The 27,979-nt window shown below is 38.3% G+C and overlaps 1 protein-coding gene across 2 annotated transcripts in view; it reads left to right on the top strand.

The window, feature by feature from the left end:
* PBX3 (PBX homeobox 3) overlaps positions 1–27,979 on the top strand; it is a 219,770-nt gene that overhangs the window by 178,209 nt on the left and 13,582 nt on the right. For both annotated transcript variants that reach the window (XM_042965228.1, XM_042965229.1), the window contains exon 5: positions 4,598–4,733. In XM_042965228.1, coding sequence (XP_042821162.1) covers positions 4,598–4,733 — 136 coding nt within the window. The remainder of the gene's footprint in view (positions 1–4,597; positions 4,734–27,979) is intronic.

Here is a 27,979-nt window from a genome sequence, read left to right on the forward strand (position 1 = left end):
TGTTTAATCCAAAATGAAATCCCTCTTGGTCTTACCTGTTTCCTCTGACTGGAACCACTTATCCTGCCACCATCCCATCTCCTTCCCTCCCCCTCCCCAGCCCTCATCCCTGGCCTTCCACAGTAAACCCTGTTCTCCCAACCGTATCCCCAACTTGGTCACCAGTAATCTGTCATCTGTGAGGGTGTCCAGCATGGAGCCTGGAGTGGAGCAAGCACTTGTGTTTGTTGACTTAGTGAGACTTTGCTTATCCTTCCAGGCCCAGCCTAAATGCTCCCTTTTTAGGAAGCTCACTGGAATCACTGGACTCGTCCTTGCCTTCTCTTCAACCCTGATAGCACACTTTTACAATTCTCTAGACCAAACTTCATTCAGACTGCCTTTCTCACAGCTTTTCAGGAACATTTCTTCTCTTCCCGAGTAAGCCACATTGTCATTGAAAGCAACCGCCAACTCTTGAACATTCACACTCCCCACTATAATCCAGCAAGCGTCTTAAACATAATAAGCTGCAAAAGGTAATTTATTGACCAACCAGATGAATGCATGTTTCCACGTAATACTTCTTAATAGCTCAAATCAAAGAGCTGAGGTAGTGTCAGAAAACAAGAAACGTTTCGAAACTGTTTTTCAGTTTTGAATATTTTAATAAAAAATATTATGTAACAGAGATATTTAAAAGTACTTCCTTCAGAAAAGAACCCTTCCTTACAATTGCTATCCTTATTTCCACTGAGACTTTCCCATTCTCGTTAACATGTGTGTTTTTCTTTCCTTTTTTTTTTTTTTAAACATAACCACATTCATAATGTATACACCTAAATGATTTATTTCTCCTCCAAGAAGAGGAAGGGTGTTAACAAGCCAGGGTGAGCAGAGGTGGAATAGGAAGGTGGCAGAGCTTGGAGCAGAGCCCCTTCTCCCGCAGAGGCTGCTGTTAGTGCTGTTGTGATGCTGATGGGACGCAGCCCTGGGACCCAGTCCCCAGGGCACCCTGGCCTCAGGCGCAGCCAATTTAGAGTATGCCAGACCCTGGGGGGAATGAAACTTAGGGGGATGCTTAATGGGCATTTCCTACAGAATGTTTTCCTAAAAAACAAAGTATAACAGCAAGTCCTTCAGTGTTAATGCCTTCAAGTGAATGCAGGCGCTGCTTTTCGGTTCCATGTGTTCTTCTGGCGCCTTTTACAAGCTCCTGCACTGGGGAGGCAAGGCTTTCCCACTCTAGGCAAACATGCTCTTTCAGATCATAGGGTTTCCTTGCTCACTGTGGCTTTCCGTAGAGCCACACTCACATTGCCCTGGTAATTGGACAAGCCGAAGTGTGTACCAGTGCAAACCTTTCAGGAATAAATTTGCCTCGGCCCTCGGCTCTTCTGGTAGAAGGTGCTCTAGTAATCTGCACACGGCCAGTGTCCCTGGGGTGAGAGATTCTGCTGTGCCCAGAGAGTTGTTCTCCAAGGTTTTTCATTGTTTGGTAAAATCATTCCCGGGCACAGTCGACAAATGAGCTAAGCTGATCTTCACCTTCCCAGGTATCTTCCTGCTCATTCCTCCCTTCATTTCCCAAAGAAATGCCCTTGTGTCATCCCCTCCAGTGTAGCCTCGGTCTTGCTGCTAGACTCCATGTTTTATTTATTATTGTTATTATTATTATTATTGTTATCATCGTGATCTAATTGGCTTTATTCAACCATTCAGGAACTGAGCAGCATCCCATCTCACAAGGAAGGGCCCTCTGGACTCCATGTTGTAGACTTAGAGTCACAGATTCACATGCTTATGTATAATGGAATCGAGTGCAGTGGCTGGATGAGGGACAGTGAGGATTAGAACAGATGAGTGCCTATCTGAGGGCACAGCCATCACTTAGAATAAGCCTGTGGCTGGCTTCTGAGAAGGTGGGGCCCATGTGACTGGTCTTCCAAATTTTCATAAGAAGCCAGAAACTTAGATTTTCATGAGTAGGTCATTATTGTATGGTCTCAACAAATATGATCTGTGAGCCAGATAATCATCTATAGATTTGACAGTTTCAAGATCTATTCTAGACCTTTTCCACCCTACTCACCCACACACCTACTGGCAGAAGGCACCTCTTCAAAGTGCCCCCATGTCAAAGGAATGCATGGCTGTTGCAAAAGTCCCACCTGCTGTTCTTAGAGCATTTCTCTCCCTTCCCTTCCTTCCCTTCCTTCTCTGTCTTTCCTCACCACCCCCCCCCCCTTTTAATTCATCATCACATCCTTTTAATCGCTAAATAGATCTTGAATCTCTTCTTCATCCTTCAGGAAACGACCAACGGTTTAAGCTTCCAAAATATATTGAAATTAGGAAATTTCAGGACTCATAACCTGAGATGTTTTGATCAGGCCTAGATTTCTTCCTCCCTTGACTCTCCCTTAATGTGGAGACATAGATCACATACTTAACCTGCCATGTTAGTGACATCATTTTAACTAAGAGAATCTCATAGGGTCTACACATTTTACAACTGCCTACTGACTCTTTCCTGAGTATAGGATAGCACAAGTGAGAAGATCAGTATGATTATTTGGAAGACAGTGTTAAGAAAATTATTTGGAGAAAGTATTTTCTAGTTACTGGAGGATCTAATTTGTTTAAAAAGATTTCTTTAATGTCTATTTACTTTGGAGAGAGAGACACACACACAGAATCTGAAGCAGGCTCCAGGCTCTGTGCTGTCAGCACGGAGCCCGATGTAGGGCTCGAACCCACGAACCATGAAATCATGACCTGAGCCAAAGTCAGACACGTAACCAACTGAGCCACCCAGGCACTCCGCTGTAGGATCTAATTAAAATTTTGTTTTTAACATTTATTCATTTTTAAGAGACAGAGAGAGATAGAGCATGAGTGGGGGAGGGCAGAGAGAGAGGGAGACACAGAATCTAAGCAGACTCCAGGCTCTGAGCTGTCAGCACAGAGCCCAACGCAGGGCTCAAACCCACGAATCGTGAGATCATGATCCGAGCTGAAGTCGGATGCTTAACCAACTGAGCCACCTAGGTGCCCCTGGAGGATCTAACTTAAAATGAAGTCTGACAAATGCTAATTTTCAGGCTGGAATTCTTTAAAATCATAATAACAAGACCCAAATATAAATAACATTTTTGCTATTTGGAATAAATTGTTAATAAATATTTGATCTTCTAACTCTGTCACCACCTTCCCAGTAAAAACAGCAAAAAAAAAATTCCTCCCCTCCTCTTTCCCTTGTGAGCAAATCATGCCTTAATCCAGGCAGTTGCTTGAGTAGAAAAATCTAGAAATCCTTAATGTATTTTTTTTCTTTACCTTCCTTCTCTGTCTTCTCCACCCACTGCCCCCATCCAATCCATCACCAAGTCCTGCTGCTTTTACCTTTCAGATAGATCTTGAATCTTTTTTATTTCCATTACTCTCACCCTATGCCAAGTTCCCATCATCCTTCAATTTGATCATTGCACGTGTTCCCTTGAATATCTACATTTTCTGGGTGCCTAGGTGGCTCAGTCAGTTAAATATCTACATTTCCTTTCATGCCCTCCTCCATCTATTCTCTGCAGTCAGAATAATGTTTTTAAAACATAAAACTTAAAGCCAGGGCACCTGGATGGCTCAGTTGGTTAAGTGTCTGACTCTTGATTTCGGCTCAGGTGATGATCTCACAGTCTGTTGGCTCAAGCCCCACTTAGTGTTAATAGCACAGAGCCTGCTTGGGATTCTCTCTCTCTCCCTCTCTTTCTCTACCCCTCCCCCACTTGCTCTCAAAATAAATAAAAATAAAAACTTAAAAAAAAAACCCCATAAAACTTAAAGCCTTTAATACCTTTCTGTTGCACTTAAAATAAAATCCAAAAATTCTTAGGGGGTCCACAAAGCCTATATAACCTGGCACCTGCCCATCCTTCCATACTCAACTCACACATTCCCTGAGTTTTACTGTGTTTCAGTCTCCTCTACCCCTTTGGAATTCCCAAGTTTGTTTCTGTTTCAAGACCACTTTCTCTGCTCGTTCCTCTTCCCATCTACTCTTTGACTAACTCCTACACATTTTCCAGGTCTCAGGTTAAATGTCACTCCTTCAAGGAAACCTCTCCGGACTCTGTAATCTATGTTAGATTTCCCTCTTAGACGCTTTCATTATCCCTTATACTTTTCCTTCATAATTTGTGATAATTCATAATTTGTAATCATTTCCATGATACATGTTTAATGGCTTTCTTCCCCCTAACTTTCTACTCTCTCCCTGAACCCTCCGATCTCCTTTAAGCTCTCTGGTAGACCTTACCTGCTTTGTTTCAACTGGATCTTCCCTGAGGACCTATAACACATTAGATCCTTGTTGCATAATTTAAAGAATAGAGATAATTGTGCTTCACATTCTTGTATTTTTAGTGATCCTACATCTTAACACGAGTTGGACGGTGCTTTGGAGGATGCCAAGAGCGTAATTGCAATATTGGTGTGATAAATCAGACCCTGAGAATGTTTAAAACATAGAAATCTAATTTTTTTGTATGATCCTAATCAATATATCCCTCCTTGGTTAAGACCGATTATAACTGTAATTCTCTTTTGCTTCTTGTCATAGACGAAAAAGGCGTAACTTCAGTAAACAGGCCACCGAAATCTTGAATGAATATTTTTACTCACACCTCAGTAACCCCTACCCCAGTGAAGAAGCCAAAGAGGAGCTGGCCAAGAAATGCAGCATCACAGTGTCACAGGTGAGAGGGCTCCAAGGGTCTGTCTCGCTTCCCTATGAATCTAGGAACCCTATTCTTTCTTCCCGGTATCACCGAATTTCAGATCCACGTGTTCCAGTGTGAAAGAAGATAAAAAGAAAATAGAGATATTTCCATGTTTTTATGCAAGCTTTTAAAGCTTCGGTGATGTGTTGGGTTTTTTGTTTTTTCGTTTTTTTAATCTAAGTGGTGAGGAATCAAGATAATCAGCCACCACCCCAGTGTAAATCTTCTATAGAGAGGACATAAACATGCCATGGGGAGGGACACGGTTTATACTTAAGTGACTCTTCAGTAAATGGCATACAGTCCTGCTTTCCCTGATTTAGATGACTGACCTAAGCTTCTACCAGTGAGAAACCAATTTATTTGTTGCCGAAAGGAAATTTAATATAACTCTTTGGTGAAAGCTTTGAGGAATTCGCTAAGTCTTTTCTTGGTGACCCTGCTATGATATTTGGTTCCCAAGGATTTCTTTGCTTCCTTGTTATTCATTAAACAGAAGAATTAGGTTTATACCTGTCTTTGTTTTGTTTTTAATGTTTATTTGTAATAAATTGTGGCCCTGAAATTAGCTGTCATCATCTAACAAAAATACATTTAGTTTGAGGCAGATAGACTGGTATTTGATTGAGGACTGGAGACAAATAAATAAACAACTGTACCTCCTTAAACAAATAAGTATGTTTTACTGGCATTAACTCTAAAATATAATTTTATTTTAGTACTCATACTGTTGTTTATACACAGACATCAGAATAGCATTTCTTTATAGCACGGAAATGTAGTAATTACCAACCAGCTGTTGCAATGGAACTTAAGGAAAAGCTGACCCTTGGCAGAAATTTTGGTGTTTCTAGGACACAAGCATTTTAAGGTAGTTTCTAAGTTAATATTCCTGCTGTACATCTGAAGTCCAAGATATTAGAGATCCCCTTCAGATTCCAGTGAAAGTTTTATATCAGTATTTTAAGTCATTGTTATTTAAGGGATTAAAGTCTGGGCTTGAGATGATTTCCAGCTTCTGTTTTGGCATTACTTTTCACAGAACCTCTAGAACAATCATAGATTCATAATTAAGCTATCATTTAAGAGTTATTGTCATTCTCTTACGGAATAGTGTTTGTCCTGATTCGTCTTGCTGAGTTTGAAATGGCCTATAATTGATTTGAGTTACCAACTTATGAGGACATCTCTAAAACATTCCTGTCTGGGTTGTGTAGTACTCACTGCCACTTGAACTATTAAGGAACAGTATAATATGCTGGGTCAGACAGAGAAGATGAAATTAAGCGGGTGTTTTTCTGGTGTGTGCATTTTCCCTGAACATTAGTGAGAGGATCAGACTCATGCTAAACACCAGTGGACGACGCCAAGTCTGGTTTTCCGCCTCTCACAGCAGCTTTCTGACTCTAGAATGCAGATGTCTGTAGGTCCAATTTCAGTTAAGGTGTTTTCATGCTTCTGCTTCTTTTTTTCTTGTTTCCCTCTCTACCATAGTTAGCACTGGACAGTAACACAGATTATATACATTTTTTGAAAGCTGATACAATCCTGGCTTTTCATTAGTGTAATGCTAGCATTTTCTGTGTCGCGTAGGACCTGCTTAATACAGTCGCTTAATACACGCTGTGTATTAAGCGAGAGAAAAGATTCCTTCTGACTCTGCTCCGAACTGGGGAGGTTTTGCTCTACTTCTAACATAGGCTAGGAGCACATTACTAACTTTTTAATTTCTACTATATTCATTTCACTTGTTTTCTGATAGAAGAACAGCTAGGTTTTGGAAATTTTTTAGTAATTGCTTGAGACATGGAAATAACAGAGACTTAAGATTGGTCTGTCTACAAAGCAGACTGGCTGCTTTTTCTGTTTTTCTCCTAGTTCGGCCTTTCAGATGCAGAATTTCAGGGATCAGTGTAAGCATTAAATTGTGACAATCCCCCCCCCCCCCCCATTTACCTTTTTCCTACCTAAAGAAGTTAATTTCCCCTCAACAAGTCGCCACCTACACATCTCTGAAGTAGGAACAATGATGTTATCATTTTAAGTATTAGATGTCAGTTACTAGCCTTATGAGTGCCCTGTTTAAGTTGTTTAGAAACAAAAGCAGAGAATATTCCAGACCTGAGAGGTTAACCACTTTCTAAAGAGACCAAACATTGTTTAAAATACACATCATACTAAAATATAATTTAAAAGAAATTTTTTAATCTTTATTTATTTTTGAGAGAGAGACAGAGCGCAAGCAGGGGAGGGGCAAAGAGAGGGAGACACAGAATCCGAAGCAGGCTTCAGGCTCCGAGCTGTCAGCACAGAGCCCGACGTGGGGCTTGAACTCACAAACCTTGAGATCATGACCTGAGCTGAAGTCCGACGCTCAACCGACTGAGCCACCCAGGCGCCCCATGCTAAAATATGATTAAATTTAGAATCCAGAAATTGTTCACACACAAAACTAACTTAAAAAAATTGAAACCCACTGAAAACAGGCAACTATAACAACACTATTTTTGCCTGACTTTCATAGAGTATATGAAACTGATTTATTCTGGATTACTTAAAATACTGCTTAATATATGAAACTGATTTATTCTGGATTACTTAAATATTGCTTAAAATAATAATTAAGAATCAGGAATAATTAAAAATAAGGAGCACCTGGGTGGCTCAGTCTGTTGAGCATCCGACTTCTGCTCAGGTCATGATCTCACAGTTTGTGGGTTCAAGCCCTGCATCGGGCCCTGTGCTGACAGCTCAGAGCCTGGAGCCTGCTTCGGATTCTGTGTCTCCCTCTCTCTCTGCCCCTCCCTGGCTCATGCTGTGTCTCTCAAAAATAAATAAAAATGTTTAAAAAATTTTAAAAAGAAAGAATAAGGAACTTTCAGAAGAAAATGTAAGGATATATCTTTAGGACTTTGAGGATAGTAAAAAAATTCTTAAAAAGGACATAAAAGGGGCGCCTGGGTGGCTCAGTTGGTTGAGCGACCGACTTCGGCTCAGGTCATGATCTTGCAGTTTGTGAGTTCGGGCCCCGCGTCGGGCTCTGTGCTGACAGCTCAGAGCATGGAGCCTGCTTCGGATTCTGTGCTTCCCCCTCTCTCTACCCCTCCCCTGCTCACGCTCTGTGTCTCTCTGTCTCTCGATAATAAATAAACGTTAAAAAAAAATAAAAATAAAGGACATAAAATGTTTAAGCAACAAAGGAAAAGATTGGTAAGTTTTGTGGTAAAATGTTTATCAAAGACTGTGAAACATCAACATGATACAACCATTTTAGTAAAGACTGGATCAGGCAGGAATCATCAATAGATATTAAATCTGGGGGGGAAATTTTGATGAAGAAAATGGTCTTAAAGTGTCTCTCCATAGGCCCTTTATTAGTTGTAAGGGTTTCAAAAAAAAAAAAAAAAAAAAAAAGCAATTATAGACTGGAGAAATGGAACAAAACCCAGATCAGGTGATTAGAATCAACATCACCAAAGAGAGACAGTGGACATTGTGTATAGTATTTCATCCAAGAATGTAGTCTGAATCTAATCACTAGAAAACATCAGACAAACAAAATGAAGAGTGTTCTGTTAGGGAAAAAAGGGGGTGGGAGTAGTATTCTTTAAAAATGTCAAAGAAAGCCCATGGAAATGGTTCACACTAAGAGAGGATAGAGACATGACAGGTAAATGCAATTCCTGACCCTAGACTGGATCTTGTACTGAAGGGGAGGAAATGCCATAGAGAATGTTATTGGGTTAAAAATATTACAGTAAATTACAAAATGTAATTGTTCTATTGTTGTATAAGCGAGTATCTCTAGTCTTAGGGAATACACTGACTTACTTACATAGGGAGAAAGAGCCATGATATATATAATTTACCTTCAAATAGTTCAGGAAAAAATGTGTATGTGTGTTTATACACACACATATATAAACACACATAAACGTGTATAAACACGTGTATAAACGTGTTTATACACACACATATATAAACACACATAAACGTGTATAAACACAAAGTGCACATGCGTGAGTGAACACAAATGATAAAACAAATGGGGCAAAATGTTTAATAACAGGTGAATATGACTAAAAGGCATACACAGATGTTCTTTATACTATTTTTGTTTTTGTGGCCTTTTTTGCAGGCTTGAAATTATTTCAAATAAAATGTTTTTTAAAATGTGAAGACAGGGGCACCTGGGTGGCTCAGTCAGTTAAGTGTCCGACTTTGGCTCAGGTCATAATCTCACAGTTCGTGAGTTTGAGCCTCGCTTTGGACTCTGTGCTGACAGCTCGGAGCCTGGAGCCTGCTTCAGATTTGTGTCTCCCTCTCTGCCTCTCCTCTGCTCAAACTCTGTCTCTCTCTCTCAAAAATAAATAAACATTTAAAAAATAACGAAAGAAAATAAATAAATAAAATGTGAAGACAGCCCACAGACTACAAGAAGATATTTGTAAGTGTATAAGTCAGATTAAAATCTAAAATACATAAGGAATTCCTATAAATTAATAAGAAAAAGACAAAGAACATATTTGAAAAATAGACAAAAACAAGGACTTCACAGAAAGAATATAAATAGTCCATTATATGAGAAGATCCTTTTTTGTAATCAGGAAAATGTGATTTAAAACCTTCAATGAAATAACATTTTACATTTCCTGGATTGGGGCAAAAAATCCTAAATTTGACCATACCAAGTCTGGATATTGTTGACAAAAATATATAATAGCAGATACTCTTAAATATTCTTAGTAGGAATGTAAATTGGTATAGCCACCTTGAAAACCTTATGGCATTATCTTATAAATTTAAATATACATATACCATTCAATCAATACTTAATTTCACCTCTTAGTGAAATTGTTCTTGAAAACTTCTTGTGTATGTATATCAGGAAGCATATGTAAGAGCATTTGTTTTTTGGGTTGTTTTTTTTTTTACCCTTTCCTTTTTTTTTTTAATTTATTTTTTTAATTTGCATCCAAGTTAGTTAGCATATAGTGCAACAGTGATTTCAGGAGTAGATTCCTTAATGCCTCTTACCCATTTAGCCCATCTTCCCTCCCACAACCCCTCCAGTAACCCTCAGTTTGTTCTCCATATTTAAGAGTCTCTTATGTTTTTGTCCCCCTCCATGTTTTTATATTATTTTTGCTTCCCTTCTCTTATGTTCATCTGCTTTGTATCTTAAAGCCCTCATATGAATGAAGTCATATGATACTTGTCTTTCTCTGACTAATTTCACTTAGCATAATACCCTCTAGTTCCATCCTCGTAGTTGCGAATATGTAAGAGCGTTTGTAATAACATTGTTTGAAATGGCAAAAAACTTGAAATAAGACAAGTGTCCATTGAGTGGGGAAATGGATAAATCTATTGTGGTATAATCCCACAACAGATTACTATATAGCAGTGAAAAAGAATAATGTACAATGACATATATCCAATGTGAGTGCATCTTAGAAACATAATAGTGAGTGAAAAAGGCACATTGCAGAGTATATATATATAAAGTTCAAAACCAAGCAAACAGCATATTGTTTAGAGTACATACATATATGATTAAATATACAGAAAGTAAAGGGAATGATAAAAAAAAAAAAAACCTCAGTTAAGTGGAATAGGATTAGAAAAGAATATTCAGAGTTTTAGTGGTATTGTTGTATGTTTATTTAAGTTGAGTGGAAGATTTACAGGAATTAATTTTTATGCTTTAAAATTTTTTTAATGTTTTTGTTGAAGTATTATTAGCATACAAAAAAAATCTATGCACATTTAATGTGTACATCTTGGAATCTAAAAAATAAAACAAATGAAAAAGTAAAAAAAAAAACAATTTCTTTTTTGTTTTAATTTAATTTTTTATTTTTTAAAATTTACATCCAAATTAGTTAGCATATAGTGCAACAATGATTTCAGGAGTAGATTCCTTAATGCCCCTTACCCATTTCGCCCATCCCCCCTCCCACAACCCCTTCAGTAACCCTCAGTTTGTTCTCCATATTTATGAGTCTCTTCTGTTTTGTCCCCCTCCCTGTTTTTATATTATTTTTGTTTCCCTTCCCTTATGTTCAACTGTTTTGTCTCTTAAAGTCCTCATATGAGTGAAATCATATGATTTTTGTCTTTCTCTGACTAATTTCACTTAGCATAATACCCTCCAGTTCCATCCATATAGTTGCAAATGGCAAGATTTCATTCTTTTTGATTGCCAAGTAATACTCCATTGTATATATAAACCACATCTTCTTTATCCATTCATCCATTGATGGACATTGGGCTCTTTCCATCCTTTGGCTATTGTCGATAGTGCTGCTATAAACATGGGGGTGCATGTGTCCCTTAGAAACAGCACACCTGTATCCCGTGGATAAATGCCTAGTAGTGCAATTGCTGGGTCATAGGGTAGTTCTATTTTTAGTTTTTTGAGGAACCTCCATACTGTTTTCCAGAGTGGCTGCACCAGCTTGCGTTCCCACCAACAATGTAAAAGAGATCCTCTTTCTCCGCACCCTCGCCAACATCTGTTGTTGCCTGACTTGTTAATGTTAGCCATTCTGACAGGTGTAAGATGGTATTTCATTGTGGTTTTGATTTCTATTTCCCTGATGACAAGTGATGTTGAGCATTTTTTCATGTGTCAGTTGGCCATCTGGATGTCTTCTTTGGAGAAGTGTCTATTCATGTCTTTTGCCCATTTTTTCACTGAATTATTTGTTTTTTGGGTGTTGAGTTTGATAAGTTCTTTATAGATTTTGGATACTAACCCTTTATCTGATATGTCGTTTGCAAATATCTTCTCCCATTCTGTCGGTTGCCTTTTAGTTTTGCTGATTGTTTCGTTGGCTGTGCAGAAGCTTTTTATTTTGATGAGGTCCCAGGAGTTCATTTTTGCTTTTGTTTCCCTTGCCTCTGGAGACATGGTGAGCAAGAAGTTGCTGCAGCCAAGATCAAAGAGGTTTTTGCCTGCTTTCTCCTCAAGGATTTTGATGGCTTCCTGTCTTACATTGAGGTCTTTCATCCATTTTGAGTTTATTTTTGTGTATGGTGTAAGAAAGTGGTCCAGGTTTATTCTTCTGCATGTCGCTGTCCAGTTTTCCCAGCACCACTTGCTGAAGAGAGTGTCTTTATTCCATCGGATCTTCTTTCCTGCTTTGTCAAAGATTAGTTGCCCATACGTTTGTGGGTCCATTTCTGGGTTCTCTATTCTGTTCCATTGATCTGAGTGTGTGTTCTTGTGGCAGTACCATACTGTCTTGATGATTACAGCTTTGTAGTATAGCTTGAAGTCTGGGATTGTAATGCCTCCTGCTTTGATTTTCTTTTTCAAGATCACTTTGGCTATTTGGGGTCATTTCTGGTTCCATACAAATTTTAGGATTATTTGTTCTAACTCTGTGAAGAATGCTGGTGTTACTTTGATAGGGATTGCATTGAATATGTGGATTGCTTTGGGTAGCATTGACATTTTAACAATATTTGTTCTTCCTATCCAGGAGCAGGGAATCTTTTTCCATTCTTTTGTGTCTTCAGTTTCTTTCATAAGCTTTCTATAGTTTTCAGCATATAGATTTTTCACCTCTTTGGTTAGATTTATTCCTAGGTATTTTATGGTTTTTTGTGCCGGAAACAACTTCTAAGCACAGAGAACAAACTGGTGGTTGCCAGAAAAGAGGAAGATGGGGGATGGGAAAAATAGGTGAAAAGGATTAAAAGGTGTACATACCTCCAGTAATAAAATAAGAAGTCACAGAGGTGAAAAGTTCAGCAAAAAGAAGAGAGTGAATAATTTTGTAATAATGTAGGGTGGTGAGTGTTGAGTAATGTATAGAATTGTTGAATCATTGTGTTGTATACCTGAAACTAATATAATGTTTTATGCCAACTATACTTCAAAGATAAAAATTTTAAATGATTATAATTTTTATGCTTTATAAACATATATAGATAGATAGATAGATAGATAGATACATATAATATATATACATATATAGATATGTACATATATATACATATATAGATATGTATGTACATGTCTATATACATATGTATATATGTATATATGTATATGTATACATATATAGATATGTCTATGTATACATATATAGATATGTACATATATATATACATATATAGATATGTATATATATTGTATGTATGTATCTATCTATCTATATATACACATATATAGATATGTATATATATTATATGTATGTATCTATCTATATATGTATATATAGATAGATAGATAGATGAAGGAAGTTTTATGTGAATTATTTTATCCAAATAACAGAATATTTAAAAGTATTTCCATTCATTTGCTAACAAAGAAATCAATTGGAATACCTATTATGTACCAGATACTATACTGGGAATGGAAGAGATGTCTGTGAACTTAACAGGCAAAACTGCCTGCCCTACCTGACAGAAGTACGTACATATGTTCACCAAAGATATGTAAAAGAATATTCTTAGCAACAGTATTCCCATTAGCCAAACTAGAAACAATGGAAATGTCCATCAGTAGGAAAATGGGTAAATAAATGTGGCATACTTTTGTATATTTAGAATATTTTATAGCAGTGAGAATGTATGAACTTGACTATGTATACCTATATAATGCTAAGTGAAAGAAGTCAGGCACTTGGTATATGATTCCATTTATTAAAACGTTCAAAAACAGGCACGTGACTGGCTGATTTGGTATAGCATGTAACTCTTGATCTCAGGGTCATAAGTTCAAGCCCCACGTTGGGCATGGAGGCTACTTTTAAAAAAAGTTCAAAAACAAACTTGATCTTAGTGTTAATTCAGGATAGGGGCATCTGGGTGGCTCAGTTGGTTGAGCGTCCGACTCTTGATTTCAGCTCGGGTCATGATCCCAGGGTCATGGGATCGAGCCCCATGTCAGGCTTTGTACTGAGCATGTAGCCTGCTTGGGACTCTCTCCTACTGCCCCTCTCCCTGGCTCGTACTCTCTCTCTCTCTCTCTCTCTCTTTCTAAAAAATAAAAAATAAAGTCAGGATAAATGTGGTTACCCTTAGGAGAACAGTGATTGGGAAGGGAGATGTTTCTGTATCTAAACAATGTTTTCATGGGTGTCTTCACTTTTTGAAAATGCATCAAGCTCTCTACTTATGATGTATATATACACCTTGTGTTGGTTTATATATATTTCACTTGACTAAAAAGTTTACTTTCACATCAACAGCAAACCTGCCTTCATTGAGCTTACATTTTCCTGGGAGAATACAAACAGATAACATAAGTAAATGAGATGATAAATTAGAATACAGTGATAGGTGGTATGGATAAGACAAATAAAGGAGGGAAAGAGAACAGGGAGTGAAGTGTGCAATTTTTAATAAGGTGGTAAAGAAAACCCCTCCTGAGAGAGTATCTTTTGGTAAAGATTGAAGGAGAGAATGAACAACCCATGTGGCTAATAGGCAAAGAACATTCCAGGCAGAGGGAACAGTAGGTGCAAAGGGCCTGAGGGGAAAATTGCCTGAACAAGTGGGAGGAGGCGTCAGAGACAAGTCAGAGAGATTGTGAGATCCAAATGGTGTGGGGGCCTTAGACACCATGGTAACGGAGGACTTTTCCTCTGAGTGAAGTGGAAAGCTGGGGAGTGACATGATCTGACTTAAGTTTTAACAGGATCACCATGGCAGCTGTATTGATAATAGAGTGAAGGAGGCAAGGACAAGCAGTCACCAGTTAGGGTGTCATCGCAATAATCCAGGGAGAAGATGACGGTGGCTTGGATCAGGATGCTTGTAGTAAAGGTGATGAAAAGTGGCTGGATCCCAGATAATTGTGAAGGTACAGCCAAGAGGGTTTACTGATAGATGAAATGTAGGATGTCAGAGAAAGAGTCAAGGAGGTCTCAAACATTTTTGGCTTGAGCAGCAGAAAGGTGCAGTTTTCCTTTAAGTGTGATGGGGAAGGATTTAGGAGGAACAGATTTTTTGGTGGAAGGGCAGATCAGGAGTTTGGTTTTGGACATATAAAGTTAATATATCTTACAGCTTTTTAAGTTCATTCTATACTATAATGTATAAATAGGCACTGGTAAGTGAAAAATTTAGTTTATGTTAGTCTCACATTAATTTCTGGTGATATATTGTAAATATAAATATCCTTAATGTAGAATTGCAGGTTGAGCTCAGAATTTGAAATTCTGATGTCTTTTTTTAAAAATTGTATTTATTTATTCTGAGGGAAACAGGGAGAACAGGAGAGGAGCAGAGAGAGAATGAATCCCAAGAAGACCCTGCTCTGTCAGCATTGAGCCCGATGTGCGGCTCAAACCCACGAACCATGAGATCATGACCTGAGCCAAAACCAAGAGTCTGATGCTTAACCGACTGAGCCACCCAGGCACCCCTCTACCCCTCTCTGATTTCTTAAGGCTTGGTTTGGTTAAGTAAGCTGGAGATTCCCCCCCCCCCCTTTTTTTACATAACACCCTGAAAATTCACAAAAGAAGGAATGATTTCAAATGTCATAAGCATTGAGAATCATACTTAAATTGTCACATATACTTAATTAGTGAAGCAGATATTAATATGCTTTTACTTTTTGAAATAGTGCTAACTTGCATTGATTATTCAAATTAGCAAGTCACAAAAAACTCCATTGTTCTCCTGACTCCAATTTTGAGTTTAAATAACTCTGGCCCTACTTTCTCTGCTAGGTGTTTTTAGAATGAAAAATGTTCACTTCTTCTTCATTGCTACTGTAATTGAAATGTACTGTAAAGAAAGGATTGATTTTTTTTTTTTTTTAACAGATGAGTACCTGAAATAGTAGAGAGGTTAATTGGCAACATTAAGATTCATTCATTCATTCATTCAACTCACGTATTTTAGAGCTTTTAAAGTGGTGCACAGGACCCACTTTTACAACAGTCTAGTGTGGAAAAAATTATTATCTAACCCTTACAGATGAGGAGACTGATGTTCAGAGAGGTTAAGTGATTTGACAAAGAGTCACAAGACTTTATGAGTGGGAGAGCTGGAGGTTCTTACTCAGAGGTTTTTAATAAAAAACAAGAAACTGGATTTTTACCTTTTTTTCCTGCAAGAGGCAGTGTGATTCCTCTATCTCTGAGGCCCCAGCTGCAGAATCCTGGTTTGTGAGGCACAGGCCTTGGCTTTTATCACTCGGGCTGCGTCATTTCCCCCTAAGCTACTTTAGACACTCCAGGCTAGTTAGTAGCCTGAGGTCTCCTTACTCATTAAACGACTTATTCCAAAGCAGTGAATATTCAGTAAGCTAATTAAAATTTGTAAGTAAGATTTCCTTATTAAAAAAAATCTATTAAAATAAGAAGAAGCCCGCTAAAATAATAATTAGAGCAGGGGAAAAAAAAGATGACTATCAGATTACAGTATCTTTTTCAGCTATCTATAAAGGCCTGTTCGGTTGCTTTGGCAAGTAGACAGAAGGCAGGACTGGATTGGCGAACTAGAGACAAGGTGAAGGAAAGAGGCAGCTATTTTGTTAAAGTGGTTCTTTCACTCTGTCTTAAAAGAAGGCTACAGACCCTCTGTTCTATAAAAGGTTCTGCTTGTGTGTCCTAGTGGAGATAGACGTCATTAGACAGTGTGCAAAGAACAAAGGAGCAGGTTGTAAAGAGATGGGAGCTTTGAGGATGCTGTAACACTGAGTACAGATAAAGCATATATCTGCAAGATTTAAAGAAAACAGAAGCCTCTGATTTGTTGTTGTTTTCTTCTCTGCTAACAATCAGTACCGTGATTAGCGTGGTACCTAAAGTTTGCTCCAGCGATGGCAGGTATTATATTTATTTTGAACTGACTTTTTTTGAGGAAATCTCTTCCTACGAGTTTGATATAATGCCCAAACTAAGAATAGAGACTATTTCCAGCTTAGATGTAGTGGTTTTCGAGTTTTCCTATACCTAGAAGAAGCCATATTTCAGAATCCAGTTTTCATCCCCTTCACCTTCTTTTGCCTATTTCTTCCCTTTGAGTATTCCTGGCAGTCTCTCCTCATGCCTGTCCCTCATCATTGCATCTCACCTTTCCATTGCCTTGCTTCTCTGAGGCTTGTCAGACCAGTAGGCCAATATATCAGTCAGGGTCCCAGCAGAAAACAGATGGCACACTCAAATTAGAGTAATTCGAGGAGAGTTGAAAAGCGACTATTCACAGAAGTGTGGGCAGAGTGTAGGGAAACCACAAAAGGTAATGCTAGTAATGGTTGGTTCTGTTACTACCCTCGCCCTGGAGAGATAAAAGAAGGATTATAAGAACCCACCAGAGACATAGAAGCTGTATTTGCAAAGATAGTAACTAAAACCTTAAGTAAAGCCGTTTTTACATGGAGGGAGTCAGGGCAGCAATTGCTCTGACGTTACTTTCCTCCCCTTTTCGCATCTCCCACCAGTGACTTGCTTTGACCAGAAACCTGAGGGTATGTAGGTCAGCCTCTTGGGGCCCAGAACAGTGCAGAGTGTACAGAGGGAGGAGTGAACAGAAGATCCACAGTGTAGCCCAAAGAACAAAGGCACCAGATCAGAACAGGCTCCAGGTTCAAGCCTGCTGGCTTCTCACTTATGCTGACTCTGTGATATTCCCACCCAGGATATCTGGCACTCTCCAGAGATGCCCTTGGGCTTCCTTTGTCCTTGTGTTTTGGCTTCTCTTCTCCTTTCCTGACTCCTCTCAGCCATGTAGGAAGCATATTACTTTTCTAAAATGAATACGGATTTTGAGAGTAGAAACTACAAACAATGTAAAGAAGTTAATTTGATCCAGCTAAAAGGATTTGTCTGGATTTTCTAGCTATTTTCCAAATGCACTCAACAGGTCCTGAGTGCCTATTATAGGCATTGTGCTTGGCACTATGGCAAACAAAGGTGAATTAGAGGTCTTCTCCCTCAGAAATGTCAGATTTCTTGGGGGAGACAGACAAACATGTTAATGCCAGGATACAAAAGTTACCTGGGGGAGTGCACAGGGGCATATGGGTGCCATTTTGGAATATGGTAGAAGGATGAGTTTACTTTCTACTAAGAGGATTAGGAAGGTTCCCCAACTTATTAGTTCTGTGACCTTTGGGCAAGTCATTCAACCTCACTGTGCCTCATTTCCTCATCGGTATATTTTGGATTAAAACAGCATGTACTTCAGCAGGTTATAGGAGTTTCAGTGAGATAATATAGGTAAAGCACCTATCAGAGTGCCTATCATAGAGTAAGGAGAAGATATAATAATAATTATTATTATGCCGTTTGTGCTATCTGGAATGGCCTAATAACCCTGTCTTCCCTACAAAAATGCATAAACATCTTATTAATTACCAGTCTTATTAATTTGAAAGCTCACTTCAAATGTCAGTTCTTTAAGAAAGCTTTCCATGTATCCACAGTTCATATCCTCCATTGTATATTCTCATAGCTTCTTACACTTTTCCTTGATGGCACTTATCACAATTATAATTACATAATGAATTATTTTGTTTTGTCTTCAAAATAAACTCTACACCCAATGTGGGGCTCAAACTCATGACCTTGAGTTCAAGAGTCACATGCTTCACTGACTGAGCCAGCCAGTCACAAATTTTGTGATCCCCAGATCACAAATTGTTCCAGTTTTAGTATATGTGATGCCACACTGAGCAGTAAGTAATGAATTGTTTAATGCTTTTCCCCTGATGGTGAATTTCATGTTGACTGGACTGAAGTCTCATTCAACACTATATTCTAGTACATGTTGCCATGTCTTCTTGTATGTCTGTTTTTCTCTAATTGTGTGCCCAGTGGTATATTTGCTTTGTTTACAGAAACAGCTTGAAGCCTAGAATGATGGTATCTTTCTCTACAAAAAAATTATATTTGCTTTGTCCAGGCACCTGCAAGTACTGGTAGGAAACCCTACTAGAATGAGAGTGACTATATAGGAGATTGTTGGTATACTCCAGGAAGGAGGTGGTAAGGATTCAAATAAGGCCACTGAAAGTAGAAAACAGGGAGGGATTTGTAAAGCATTTTGGAGGTAGAACTTCTGTTTTGGAGATTATGTAAACAGTTGGATATGAATGTGAGGAGGAAAGAGTATTAGAAGATAGCTGAGGTTTTTAGCCTAATTAATTGAAGATGTGATATTATTATCTGATACAGGAAACACATGAGGAAATGCTTGTTTGATGGAGGGGAGATTAAAGGTTTGTGCCAGGTTTGCATTGCCATCAGTATCTCAGTTGGGAAATGTTCAGTTTGGAAGTATAATCTATGAGAAAGGTCAAGGTTAAAGATGTAGCTTGGGAGTCATCCACTGAAGTTCATAGTTGAGGCCCTGGGAATGGATGATGTTGTCCAGGGAACTTGTAAATAAAAAGAAAATAAGGCCAGGGGAAATGACTTTTCCTTGGGTCAATGTCAGTTCTGAGAGAGTAAGAGGCTGAGGGGTTAAGCAGTACTTTTGACAACTTTGTAGGGAACTGGTATCCAGGTGGCTAGGACCTATCAGGGGAGGCTACCTTATTTCCCTTGATTGCTAGGGCTGCACTCTAGCAAGGGTGCATTGGGAAGTACATAGACACTCACAGAGACTGTAATTCTTCAAAATACCTTGGTCCTTGAGATTGGATTGCTAGTACTTGTGGGTGCCTGGATAAAGCAAATATAATTTTTTTGTAGAGAAAGATACCATCATTCTAGGCTTCAACCTGTTTCTGTAAACAAAGCAAATACACCATTGGGCACACAATCAGAAAAACAGACATACAAGAAGACATGGCATCATGTACTATAACCAACAGACAACAGAAACAGACCCATAGAAATGTAGAAAAGAATCCAGTATGGGCTGTGAAATAACTATGCCTAATATATGTAAGGAAATAAAAGGCAAATAGAGAATGTTGTCAGAGAACTGGAAACCATAAAAAAGTTCAAATGGAAATTTTAGATCCAAAAATACAGTAACCAAAATTAAGAATTCAGTATATGGATTTAAACACAGATTAGACATAGTTGAAGGGAGAATTAGTGAATGGGAAGATGTGTCATGAGAAAATAACCATACTAAAGACTGGAGAGACCATAGGATAGAAAATCAGAGGGGGAGAAAGTAAGATACAGTAAGAAGTCTAACATAAACGTAATTGGTGCCCCAGAAGCAAATATAAGAGTGGGTCAGAAGCAATATTTAAAAAGTAAAGGCTGATAACTTTCCAACACTGATGGAAGATTCCAAACCCTAGATTCTGAAAAACTATAGTTCCCAAACAGAGTGAATTAATAGGAATCCACACTTAACACAATCAAAACAAAAGCAGCCAGAGGGAAGAATAAGATTGCCTTCACAGAAGGAGCAATTGGACTAACAACTAATTTTTTAGCTAAAAGAATAGAGCTGTAATACAGTGGAATGATACCTTTAGATAAACTAAATTAAATGTCAGTCTAGAATTCTGTATCTGCCAAAAGTGTCCTTTGATCATGGAGTTGAAATAAAGAGGTTTTCAGTAAAAAAAAAATTTTTTTGAGAGAATCTGTACCATTTTCTCACAAAAGGAAGTACAAAAAATACTCTTCATGAAGAAGTAAAAAAGATACCAGATAGTGGGTGGGAGATGCAGGAAGTAGCAGAAAAGCAAAGGGTAAAAATGTGTGTGTGAATCTAAATGAATATTGATTGTTTAAAATAATTATAATAATGTCCTTTTAGCTTATAATATGCATGGAATTAAAATATACAACAGTAATGCCTCATAATTTAATGAGAGGAGGATAAGTGTTCTAATACTCTTGCGTAAAAGGTAATAAAGGTACCACTTACTGTAAAAGTATCAGTTAGACTTTGATAGTCATGAATGTGTAATCTCTAGGATACTCACTTAAAGAATACTTGAAGAATATATAACTTCCAAACTTATAAAGAAGGAAACATGGAATAATTTTTTAAAACAAGTAATCTAGGGGTGCCTGGGTGGCTCAGTTGGTTAAGTGTCCAACTCTTGACTTCATCTCAGGTCATGATCTCATGTTGTGAAATTGAGCATCAGGCTCCATGCTCCAGAGAGAGCCTGATTAAGAGTCTCCCCCTCCCCCTCTGCCTCTCTCTCTCTCTCTCTCTTTCTCTCTCTAAGAAAGAAAGAAAGGGAAGAAGAAAGAAAAGAAGCAATCTAAAAGAAGCAAGAAGGGTGGGAGGTGGGGGGAAGTGTCCTAAGTGGGACAAATAGGAAGCACTTAGTAAGATGATAGGTTTATTCCCAAATATACCAGTAATTCCATTAAGTTCAAATGAGCTGAGTACTCTAATAGGCAAATATTGTCAGGTAAGACATAAAAATGAAACCTAATTATATGTATTCTTTAAGAGACACATCTAAAACATAAGGACATAGAATGAAAATAACAGTATGGGGACAGATATAACATGTAAACATTATAACCAAAAGAAAATTGGTGTTTCTTTGTTAATATCAGATAAAGAACACATTAAGGCAAAAAGTTTTACTAGGGATAAAGAGAGGCACTAAATAATATTGACCCAAAAGTTCTGTATTTGTGTGTACCAAATAGCAGAAACTCAAAAAACATAGAGCAAAAACTTTAAAAATTTCAAAGAAAAGTAGATAAATCCATAATCATTGTAGATTTTTCTGTTACAATCTGGAGAGCTTGTTGGAATACAGATACCTGGGCCTTATTCCTGGCAGTTCTAATTTGAAGTCTATAATGGGGCCTGATAATTTGCAGCTCCCAAATGCTGCTCATGCCGATGGTTCTAGACCCGCACCTTGAGTAGCACAGATACGGAAGATTTGAACACCGTGATTAGCAAACAACCTAATACTACAGAATACGTGTTCTTTTTAAGCTCTTGCAGAACATTTTGAAAGTTAATGTATTCTGGGCCATCAAGCACCTCTCAATAAATTTTAAATAATTGAAAACAGAGTTTGTTTTCTGAGTACAGTGGAATTAAACTATAACTCAATAACAAAAATATAACTAGAAATTCTCATGTTTGAAACTAAGGCAATATGTTTCTTAATATTCTCATGGGCTAATGAGACCACAGTGAAAATTGCAAAATATTTTAACTGGATGATAATGAAAATACTCCTTTCAAAATTCATGGGATATGGCTAAACCCATGCTTAAAAGGAAATGTATAGCTTTAGGTATATGTTTTATATATATAGCATAGGTATTATATATATAATATTATTTAATGTATACTTGTATATATTATTTATAATATATAATTATATATATTAATTATATATAAGGTATGTATGTTTTATGTATGTATATAAAGTGGGGAGGCTGAAAATCAGTGAGTTAAGGATCTATCTCAAGGTATTAAAAGACACTAAATTAAACCAAAAAAGTGGAAGGAAGGAAATAGTGAAGATAAGTGCAGAAATTAATAAAAATTCTTAAAAACCATAAGTAGAGCTCAACAAACCCAAAAGTTGTTTCTTTCAAAAGTCTCCCTTCTCCCTCAAACTCTTAGTCCTACTCCCCAAAGGCAATTAACGTGCCTTAGACATTCTTTGTAATGTTTCTTAACACACATGTTCTTTTCAGATATTCATTCTGAACCAACTGTATGTACTACCTTTTTTCTTCCTTCCTTCCTTCCTTCCTTCCTTCCTTCCTTCCTTCCTTCCTTCCTTCTTTCCTTCCTTCCTTTCTCCCTTCCTTCCTTCCTTCCTTCCTTCCTTCCTTCCTTCCTTCTTTCCTTCCTTCCTTTCTCCCTTCCTTCCTTCCTTCCTTCCTTCCTTCCTTCCTTCCTTCCTTCTGTCTTCTTTATTTTAGAGAGAGAGTAAAAGAAAGCATGTGCTAGCAGGGAAGAGGAGCAGAGGGGGAGAGAGAGAAAGAATCTTTGAGCAGGCTTCATGATCAGAGTGGAGCCTGACACAGGGCTCGATCCCACTACCCTGGGATCATGACCTGAACTAAAATCTATCTTCCTCCCTCCTTCCCTTCCTTCCTTCCTTCCTTCCTTCCTTCCTTCCTTCCTTCCTTTCTTTTTTTTCTTTCTTTCAAAATTCTTTGTGCCTCAGTTTTCATATACATAAAATAGGGGAAATAATAGAACTTGCCTCATTGGATTGTTACGCAGATTTAATGAGTTAATATATATTGTGTGGTTAGAATAGTGTTTGGCACTTAAGAAGCCCTGTATGAATGTTACACCTGTTGTTATTACAAGAGGACATACGGTCCTGAACCGAATGACAGTGAGGGTAAGCCTGGATTTGGGAGGTCAAAGGTGATGGTCAGGGACTGCTTTGGGGGAACACAGTGTCTGCCAGGCACTCTTGCTATGTGTGTGGAATGATCTGGCCAGTAATGAGCCAAAAGGTAGAATTATTGGCAGAGTCAGCCAACAGCCTGGACTTGTGACTTGAATAGAAGAGGGTAAAAGAACTAATTGGGTCACCCCCACTGGGATCTTATCAGGTGACTGGATCAAAGATCAAGGGAGAGAAGTTTTAAAGTAGTGTGACTAGTTTTGTTTTGTTTTGTTTTGTTTTCTCCTTCTTGACTTTCTAAAGTTTGATATTTAGACCATTGCCCTATAGGTACGCCAGATTCTTTACCAAAGCTAAGTTTCGTTATTTCTGTTCTATTTGAGAAGTGGTACCGTCCTTTCATGTCCACTGTGTTTGAGAAATTGGCATTCTAACTCCCAACCGACTGTACATTCCGTGTAGAAAGGTGCAGAAAAGCCACTCATATTCCACTCCCCCACTATTAAGTAGTGCTGTGACCATGAGCAAATTATCTAACCTGAAGTCTCCGTTGTTTGAACTGTAAATTTAAGATGGTAATAATCTCTTCAGAGGTTTGAGGGCTAAGTGAGATCCTATATGTAGAATGCCTAGTACAGGGCTTGGTATATCACGAGTGCTCAATAAATGCCAATTTGCCACCCATTCAACCAGAGTTTTCCTACTCGATATGTGGTGCATACAAAGCCTTGTCAAGGTTCCAGAAGAAAGTCCAGCCTTTGGCGAGCTAGTAATGTGCTAGCAGCCTCCAGCCCCTAGGTTTTCATAGGCTCCACAAAGGAGACAGCCAAAGAGGAGCCAGGGTGAGTAGGGTTGTGTCTAAATTCTTAGTCTCTGACTAGACCTATCCTTGGTGTATTCTTTATTCTAAAAATGCGTGTGATTCATTGTCAGTGAGAACTAATTAGGTATGTTGGAAGGTTTTTGAGGATAGGTATTACCATTTTCAATAAATCCAATGAATAATCTAGATCTTTAGAAAGAAAGGGAAACTAGGGTGTGTATTTAGTAGGGAGTGGCAGTCAAATAAATGAATAAATAAGGGTTTCCATGAAATAAAAGACTTAACTGTAGGGCTTCTTTACATAGGACACTCAATAAATAAATTTTGATGTTTTCTGTTACATGAGACTTACCCGGACAAAAAGTCTGGTTCATTATTGTTTAAGAAGTGCTCTTGACTTTTGATCTGGGATGCTGATGTGTTGCCTGGTAGATGGCCCTACCTTTAAGTGCAGCTGGCAAGAGGGACTTCCGCCCTCGTGATGTCAGTGCTTCAAAATCTGTCAGGCTTTCCATAGAATCTATTCAGTTGTACACCTAACACATTTTGATTTTTATTTTTTTAATGAGAGAAGTAATTTTAAAGAAAAAAAAATCTTTAACTGAAACATCTTCCGTGGTAATTTAGAGCCACCCTGCAGCACATGTTTTAGGGAGATGAACGGTGTCATCTGTTCTCTGTGTACTGTGGCCGCGAGGCTGACGTTTTATATACTTTTGCACATGAGCCTCTTTGTGAATGTCATGAGCAGTTATCAGTCTACCATGCATAGAGTAGAAAGGGCAAAGCCAAACTGTAAGGGTGTCAGTACATTATGGCAATAAAAATTTTTCACAGCCTCAAATAAAAAAAAAAAATACAGTACTTGACAAGTGAGTCTGTTTTAAATTATTTCAAATCCTCTGGAAACTGAATTTCTATTTGTTCACTTCTCCCATCAGAAGTAGGTTGTGTTTCAAAAGTCGGTTTTCAAGTCCGTTGTTAGGAATTTGGAACTTACTTTCTAAAAAGAAAAAAAAAATGGTTTGGATTTTTGGGCTCAACCACATTTGAACCATAAAGGAGCCAGAATACTTTGCACTGACAAGGTAGAATATACTCTTGTAGCCCTAGCCAATGGAAAAGAAGTAAAATGGAATAAACAATTCATGAAGAGCACTAAGAAAAGACCGATCTTATTAGATAAGACAGTGGAAAAAGAACAAGAAAGACTGTGTGACCTCAGGCAAGTTCCATACACTTTCTGACCTCAGTTTTTAAATCAGTAAAACTGGGTCTTTGAGAGGGCTAAATGAGATAATGCATGTAATAATGAGCCCTTCTTAATGGCTGCTGTCATAAACAGAGGTGCCTGTAGGATCCAAAACCAGGTTTCCACAAATTCTAGGTCCAGTGCTTTGTCTTGCAAGTGGTTACGATGGGACAGGAGGGAGGAGGGGCGAGGAGACAGAGGTTGTACTGTCCACTGTTTGTGCACAATGGCCGCCCGGAGGTGTGCGGCAGCTTGCAGCCCTCGGTCTGGGTGTTACCCACCTCTAGTAGGAAGTTGATTATGCTCCATTATCCAGGGGAACACCCCCTTTTCCCTTCTCTCGCTGCTGCCTCTTCCCTGTTGCCAGTACCCTCCCTCCCCCAGCACTGGGAGTCTGGACCCGCTCTCCCAGCATCCAACGCTCATGTGAAGAGGGTGACCTGACCTCAGTGACCTCAGGAAGCAAGCAAAGCCAGCAGAAGCTTTTGTTGTTGTTGCTCTTGTTGCTTGTTTAAGAAAAGGGAAAGATAACATTTATTGGGTGCCTGGTACATCCCGGGCATAATCCTGTGTATTTTAACACGTTCTCTCATTTAATTTTCGCGGCATCCCGCTGAGGAGTAGGTATTGTTATCCCATCTTGCAGACTAGGAGAGGAGGACCTTAGATGGCACGACAAAGCCAACAACGGCTAGGAAATCACAACGCTGGGCTGCACACACAGGTCTGTCTGGCTGTCAAGCCCTTGCTGCAGCTGCCCTCTGGGTTCTCAAGGGAATGCACACATATGGTTATCTACAGTGTGTCCAGCCTTTCTGCCCTTACATAAACTTGACTGTGCACCCCTGGGAAGGAGAGGAGTGGAATGAGATTTAGCTTATTAACACCATTCACTTTAAAAATTGAACAGTTATCTGGCTTCCATCCCTCATTTCACATTGAATCACATAACGGGGATGAAAACATATTGATTAGGGAAAAACTATTTATTAGAGGTAAAATTGTTTACCATGTAAATATGCTACATGTTCCATTATACAAGACTTGGCATTTCAACATTTCATAATCTGTTGCATTTAATTAGGCACAGAACATAAAGTATGCATCACAAGTAAACAGGGGAAACACAATGGCAAATTTTTCTAAGATTTGTGCTTCATAAATTTTCAGTTTCCTAATTTCAGTAATGATGTTTTAGTGTCAGCTGCTACTTTTCCAAACAAGTGCCGATCCTTTCCCTAATGTATTCGATGCACGGAAGCAAAACTAAAGATGAACTCTAAAGTTCTCCATTCCTGCTTCCTGCAGATTCAGTCTTGAAGTAATAATTTTTCTCTTTTATTTAACATTGTGATTAAAATGATAAGTGTAGTGATAGGATGTGAAATGTAAGATACAGTTAACGCTAATTAATAAACTGGCTTGCAGTGACTATAGAGACTTTGTAGGTGGTTTAGCTTTATGATTTGAACATGGAGTTTTCAAAGCAGTCTGGGAAATTTTAATGGCATGAAATTTACAAAGTGTCTGATTTTAATTATTTCAAGAATCCTTGGACCTGCCAAGCTCCAAGCTTGTCCTCCAGATAGATCACAGGAATGGAATTGTTGTTGCCTCCTGTAGTTGTGTGGGCCAACACAGGGCCCGGTATGTGCACTCTTAGTGATTGTTAAGTGACTTCTAACTGATCTTTTTAAGAAGCAGATTGGTTCCCTTTTTTCATTGTAAAATACATTTTTCTAACTAAAAAAAAAATAACCAATACCTGCTTATCTGAAATCAATTTGGATAATATTGGAAAAAACACAGAAAAACACATAGAAATTGCTTATAAATCCACTCTAAACATTTAAAAAAAATTTTTTTAACGTTTATTTATTTTTGAGACAGAAAGAGACAGAGCATGAACAGGGGAGGGTCAGAGAGAGGGAAACACAGAATCCGAAACAGGCTCCAGGCTCTGAGCTGTCAGCACAGAGCCCGACGTGGGGCTTGAACTCATGGACCGCGAGATAATGACCCGAGCCGAAGTCGGACGCTTAACTGACTGAGCCACCCAGGTGCCCCGCTTATAAATGCACTCTAAAAGATAATCACATATTGATTGGTATGTGGGTCCTTGTACTTTTTTCCTGTGTATGTGTGTGTGTGTGCACACACATACCTCTGTATATCTGTGAATATCGTTACCCCCAAAAAATCTCATGCTGTGTGAAACGAAAAAAAAATGCCCTTTCCTTCTCTTTATAATATATCGTGAATATTTCCCTGTGTCACTAAATATTCTTCCTTAACATGATTTTTAATCAGTGATCATATTCCAATACACAGATGTGCTATAAATTAATCTATTTTTTACTAGCATAAGCAAGACTGTCGTGAATCACTTTGCACATGTATCTCTAAACATTTCCTCAAGATAACTTCTTAGTAATGCTGATGCAAAGGGTATATGCATAGTGATGGCTTACTCTCCAGAATGGTTATGCTACATAATAAGTAAACCATATCTATCTACCTAGCTTTACTTCTTTAATCTGAATGTTTTTGACTTTCGGGACACCTGAGTGGCTCAGTCGGTTAAGTATCCGACTCTTGATTTCGGCTCGAGTCATGATATCATGGTTGGTGAGATCCAGCCCTGCATCAGACTCTGTGCTGACAGAGCAGAGCCTGCTTGGGATTCTATCTCTCTCTCTGTCTCTGCCCCTTCCCAATGCGTGTGCATGCGCTGTCTCTCCTCCCTCTAAATAAATGAATGAATGAATGAATGAATGAATAAATAAATAAATAAATAAATAAATAAACTTTAAAAAATGTTTTTTATTTCCTGGAGCTGACAAATTTGTTCTTTGTAGAGCTCCAAAAGGTCATAGAGACACATAGCAACAGTTGCCTGAGTGAGC

This window comes from Panthera tigris, chromosome D4, assembly GCF_018350195.1.
Source record: "Panthera tigris isolate Pti1 chromosome D4, P.tigris_Pti1_mat1.1, whole genome shotgun sequence".
NCBI lineage: Eukaryota > Metazoa > Chordata > Mammalia > Carnivora > Felidae > Panthera > Panthera tigris.